Genomic DNA, 5,646 nt, shown 5'->3' on the forward strand with positions numbered 1-5,646 from the left:
TCATTTTTTAAATTAGGCCTATTCATTACTCTGGCACTAGTGACGGCCGATACTCATTTTTGGAACTGATTACTTTTGCGATCAGTAATCGATTGCTTTTCGATTGCTTTCACCCGGATGTAGATTGTGTAGTGGTATATTTGTAGAGTGCATGGTTTACACATATGGTACGCCCACCACTAATGATTTGCAGGTTGGCAGTTTTACACATATATTTTTTTTCTTCTTCTTCATCTTCTTCTTTAATAAGAACACGGCTAGGATTCTTACCATTACAGACATTATTACATTTCTTAAAAAAAGCTCACATATCTTCTCAAAGACATAATGTATCTTCTAAATTTATAGAAAGTAGATATGTACATTCTATTTAAGATCATATCGGTAAAGGTATATGATTGATATATTTCACTAATAAGATGAATCTAGACCCAATATAAATGTAGCAAGCAGCGGTCACGCTAGTCTTGTCTATCCGGAGTTCCGTACACAGCCACGCCGAGCGTCTGTCAGCTACAGAGATTGGTCACAGTATCCACAGTGTCCCTCCCAAAGAGTCTACAATAAGCTCGTGGGTGAACTTTGCAAGGTAGTCGTGGATTTTATGAATGTCAATCAATACTGCAATACTGAAAAAAAAATCAGAAAGGAAGACAATAAACGAAAAGCCAATACACCTATTTTATTAATTGCCATACATCGATACCCCGTCTTTCAACAGAAATAGAAAATCCGACAATATGCTTCCTAATAGCACTTACCAATATTAGTGTAATCAATAATGTACGAAGGACGTAATTTTATTTACTTTCAATTACTTTTAAGAAAAAAGTAAGGGCACTATGAAAATACATAGTAGATAAGAGCATATTAGAATGGATAATACAGTTAAAATTAACAATATGAATAGAAAGAAATGGAAAATGAAGAAGTTGAAATATGTAGAATAAATTCTACATATTTTTTTTCAGGGCTTCAGTGACGAGCAGGTTGTGCTGTAATAACACGCCTTGCTACCATTCTATAAAACGGCCACCTGTTCGAAAGTCATACTCTGCAAGACCCTCGTTGCAAAATAAGAGGTACACTACAGCTTCAAATATTGCATTCTGATTGGCTGGCCAGAGTGTATCATATTGTATTAAGATAGAAGCATACAGACTGATGCAAATCCAAAAGATGATTCAACAGGTTCCAATAGTGTGCGAGTTTTTGTTGATTTCATACATTGTTGTTATTTTTAACTTTCTGCTATCATATTTGTAAATGGTATTCCATAATTGTTCTATGGTTCTCACTTTGTCCACCTTCAAAAATTGAATGTTTGTCTAGATAATCTTTAAAATTTTAGCGAGGCATTATTGTTAGTTGTAATATATATTTATTTCTACAGTAATCACCATTTAGACAGTCGAGTAATAAGCTTACTAAAATCAGTTGCTAGGTCATGTTAGATTTTTTTATTTGCGACTGTGAGACTATTCAATATTGTTTAGTTAACATTTGCTCATAATATATTATCCGTTCCAGGGCTTTGCTGTTCATGTTGCTAACGCATCTTTTTAAAATGTTGCATTATATGATTACAACATTCCATTCGTGCGCGCGCGTTTATGTGTGTGTTACAGAATGCATGTACACAAATTACGTATCCACGTAGATTCGAGTACGATAAAATAACACTCAAAAGAACGCCCTCGTGCTTTGGACACGCAAAAATCGTGTCAACTCCGTTTCATTATTGAAATGCGGTGAAAAGTCCTTACAAGAAAATATGCAACCTACAGAAGCCAGCAATCGAATGAGCTTCTGGGTTTGTACAAGTAGTCAACTGTTGGAACTCAGAGCGGTTTCGAGGAGTAGCCATTCTCCTCCAGCCACCTCTTTATGAAGCCATAGTTGGCCTCCATCCACGCCAGGTTGTGCCTTGCCCTCTTCAACGCATGTCCGATTTTCAACTCGCTGTCCGTTTTGTCTATCTTTTCGTTGTTCAGGAAGAGCTCCATCTAGTAATAGGTACATGTGTTATATTTAAATTCATAAGCCGTAAAACACATTGAAAAATATGCGTAGCATGTCTCTGTATTTCCCCTATTCTCTTCATATAGTTTGTATGCCAAAGTATGTATATATAACTGTGTATACAATAGTAGTATGATGCATTAAACGTGCAATGCAAACTTACATCCTCCAGTTCCTGCCTCGTATTGAAGAAGTATGTCAACCGTGTCAATACCTCTCCTCTCAAAGCCTTCCAGCTATCAGTAAGGAATGAAACACGAGAATCTCAGCATCTCTATAAAAATTACCTTTGAATGTGAAATTCGTCCCATGGGATATGACTGCATCCTCTTCAGCCATATTCATAAAAGTATAAAATAACTTACGTGGAGAAGAGGTCATTCCAATGCTCCGTGAAGTAATCCCAAACTAGGCGGCGACCCAGTTCGTTCTGCCCGATGCTAATGAAGACAGTCGTCAGGTCAATCGTCTTGACGTTGGTTTCTGGGTCAACAACCATCTCCAAGTATCTGTGACAGGATGGTGTTCGATCAACAGAAAACCTTACCTCTCTGTCTGCCTAGGCATCTATCTATCTATCCATCTGTTTGTGTTTATCTATATATTTATCTTTATATATATCTGTCTCTTGTTATATTTTTATTATCTCTACATCTCTTTATCTGTCTATTTACTTGTCTATTATATATCTGTCTATATGCATATCTTTCTATTTATCTATTTAAATGTCTGTGTACATTATCTATGTATCTGTCTATATACATAGCTATATAATAACTTGGAGGCCGCGATGGCCGAGTGGTTAGAGCATCGAACTCAAGACTGTCACAACGGCAATCTGGGTTCGAGGGTTCGAGTCACCGGCCGACGCGTTGTTCCCTTTGGCAAGGAACTTCACCTTGATTGCCTACCTGACCACTGGGTGGGTAAGCCAGCCCATTTCGGTGCCGGTCCCAGAACCGGGTAAATAGAGATGGTGACTCGATAAAAACACCGGGCGGAAGGCAACGGCAAACCACCGCTCTAAATTGCCAAGAAAATCATGGAAATCCATGATCCAATCTACCTATCCATCTATATGCCTAACTTTCTATCCATATAACCAAACTATCAATTTATTTCTCCCTCAGGATTTACCTCTTCAGTGTCTCGGCGTCTTTGCTGCAAGCCATGATGGACAAGAGCAGATATATCTCGGCCTGATCTGTCTCGTTCAGGTACCTGTTCCACGCGAAGTTCCACTCGGCAGCGCCTCCCTCAGCGATGCCGTGGCAGAGAACTATGGGTCTCAAGCTAGGTGCCGTTGTCCTGTATGGAGTGCGTGTGCGAGTGTATGAAATGGCCGTTGTTGTTGGTGTGTGTTTACGAATAAAATTAGGAAAAAAACAATGGAATTCGGACACAATATCAGTATATGAATACATTGTGAAGGACTTGCTTTGCATGGGCGGGGTTTAACATCCATTGCCTATAGAATTTTCTCGCGCGATGTAAGCAGTCTTTGTGGCCCAGAATGCACGCCCAGCTCACGGCTATCTTCCGCTTCTTCTGGCTCACAAAAGGGGACTCGACGCTGCCATGAAAGCCCACTTCGTTGTACAGCGTCAGCACCAGCTCCAAAATAAATTGCTGTAAAGTGTTGCTTTATGTATCTATATCAATTTATCCCTGTCAATACATATGCATATAGATAGATAGATAGATAAAGCAATGTACACACACACACACACGTGTGTGTGTGTGTGTGTGCCTATAAATATATGTATATACATATATATGTATAAACATGTGTGTGTGTGTGTGTGTGTGTGTGTGTGTGTGTGTGTGTGTGTGTGTGTGTGTGTGTGTGTGTGTGTGTGTGTGTGTGTGTGTGTGTATGTTCATATATATATATATATATATATATATATATATATATATATATATATATATATATATATATATATATAAATATATATATATATAAATATATATATATAAATATATATATATATATATATATGTGTGTGTGTGTGTGTGTGTGTGTGTATGGGGGAGTCTTCATGCTCAGGGAGATGTAAAGCGATGGAGCAGCTCTGCATAAGCCTCCCCAGCCAGTTCACAGCCTCTCTGTCATCGAGACTTCTGCAGTTCCTCCTTGTGGCCACCCATGGAATCCGGACACCTTACGGTCCCAGGCTAAACTGTGGGGAATCTCGGAGCAACAGGAGGCCCCAGAAGTATGGAATCATGGCCCACCGGCGTTTACATACACCCTGGCTCCGTACCAACTCGTACTTTGCAGCCCCCCCTGGGGTTAATTGGGGGCTCGAGGAAGTGCCTTGCCGGTCCTCCTCCCCCCAGGAAACAGATGGGGGTGCTATCCCTCCCACCCAGCAAGTGAGGTGGGCTGTGAGTCTTGTTGGGAAGGCAAATGTTGGGGTGCAGTTACTCGTCCCACCTGCGCCCTGGTAGGTGCCAACCCAGTATGAGGCCTGTGGGGCAAAGCCCTAGGGAGCCCCACAGTCGGACTTGGGCCCCAAAGCCTGCTGCCCAGTTTTATTTGGGCAGCACTGGCGGCGGTGGCAGAGATGGCGTCTCCACCCGGAGCGACTGCTCGAGCCCTAACCTCAGGCAAGCTATCCAGGTTTGCGCTTTTAGCATCCAGTCCTTGTGGCAGGAAGGGTAGTTACCCCTGCTATCGAGGGAACTAAAGCAGCTGGAAGTTGAGGTGAGAAGACCTGGCAGTGGCATGATCAGTATGGTCGGTCTGTGGCGATGGTCATCATCTCCAGGGAGTAGCCGCGGCCATCTCCAGCCGACTTCAACCTTCGGTAATAGAGGTAAAACCGGCTGATGAGCGTATAATGGCACTGAGACTGAAGCATGCTTTTGGCTTCATGTCTCTTATTGTTGTGTACGCACTTACCGATGTTTGCAAACTCAATGTGAAAGAAGTGTTCTATGCTAAACCCACTTCCATAGTGGACAATTGTCACCGGCAAAACATTTTCATTGTTCTGGGCGACTTCAGTGTGGTATCCAGCTGTGATCGAACTGGCTACTAGATGTCTGTCGGTCCCCATGGCTCGGGAGCTTATCCTGAGCCTCTTTCTCTGGGGCTTTGGTAGGTCCCAATGATTGAGGATTTCTGGCTCCTGATATCAGTGCTCCAACCCTCATCACTGGACATTGTATAGTGATGTGGGTATTGTGGCCAAGGAGATCGACCACATTCTTGTCAACACTCACTGGAGGATCCTTCAGAATTGCAGGGTTTACTATAGTCCCGATTCTGTGGCACTGACCATAGGCTGGTAGTGGCTACCCTGTGGATACACTCCATTCCCCTTGACCTGTTGAGGGGTGTGGTCATCCCTCTGTGGAATGGGAAAGGGGATCGTTGGGACGAGGTTTTCGCCCACATTCTTCTGAAATGGATCTGTAACCCCCTACTAAGGCACCAGAGACTGAAGCAGTCTGGATTCACTCCTGGCAAGTCCACAATAGGTCGTATCCTAACACATCAAGTAATTGTGGAATGCCTTCATGAGTTTGGTCATGGTTGCTTGCAGCCTACATCGACTTCAAAAAGGCATTTGACTTGGTGCATCGAGAATCACTATGAGAGACCCTGAGACTTAG

At 42.2% G+C, this 5,646-nt stretch overlaps 1 protein-coding gene across 2 annotated transcripts in view; it reads right to left on the reverse strand.

Annotated features, from left to right (window-relative positions):
• Positions 1 to 668: 668 nt before the first annotated feature.
• The window catches only part of LOC119593617 (aminopeptidase N-like), a 14,474-nt gene continuing 9,496 nt past the window's right edge, over positions 669 to 5,646 (reverse strand). The window contains exons 13-17 of one of the 2 annotated variants that reach the window (XM_037942580.1): positions 3,482 to 3,651; positions 3,160 to 3,330; positions 2,388 to 2,531; positions 2,186 to 2,258; positions 669 to 2,006 (exon numbers count right to left, since the gene is read on the reverse strand). In XM_037942580.1, coding sequence (XP_037798508.1) covers positions 1,842 to 2,006; positions 2,186 to 2,258; positions 2,388 to 2,531; positions 3,160 to 3,330; positions 3,482 to 3,651 — 723 coding nt within the window. In that variant the 3' untranslated portion in view covers positions 669 to 1,841. Of the gene's footprint in view, positions 2,007 to 2,185; positions 2,259 to 2,387; positions 2,532 to 3,159; positions 3,331 to 3,460; positions 3,652 to 5,646 lie in introns of both variants that reach the window. The other variant, XM_037942574.1, reaches the window with a different exon arrangement.

This window comes from Penaeus monodon, chromosome 3 (assembly GCF_015228065.2).
Source record: "Penaeus monodon isolate SGIC_2016 chromosome 3, NSTDA_Pmon_1, whole genome shotgun sequence".
Classification (NCBI taxonomy): Eukaryota; Metazoa; Arthropoda; class Malacostraca; order Decapoda; family Penaeidae; genus Penaeus; species Penaeus monodon.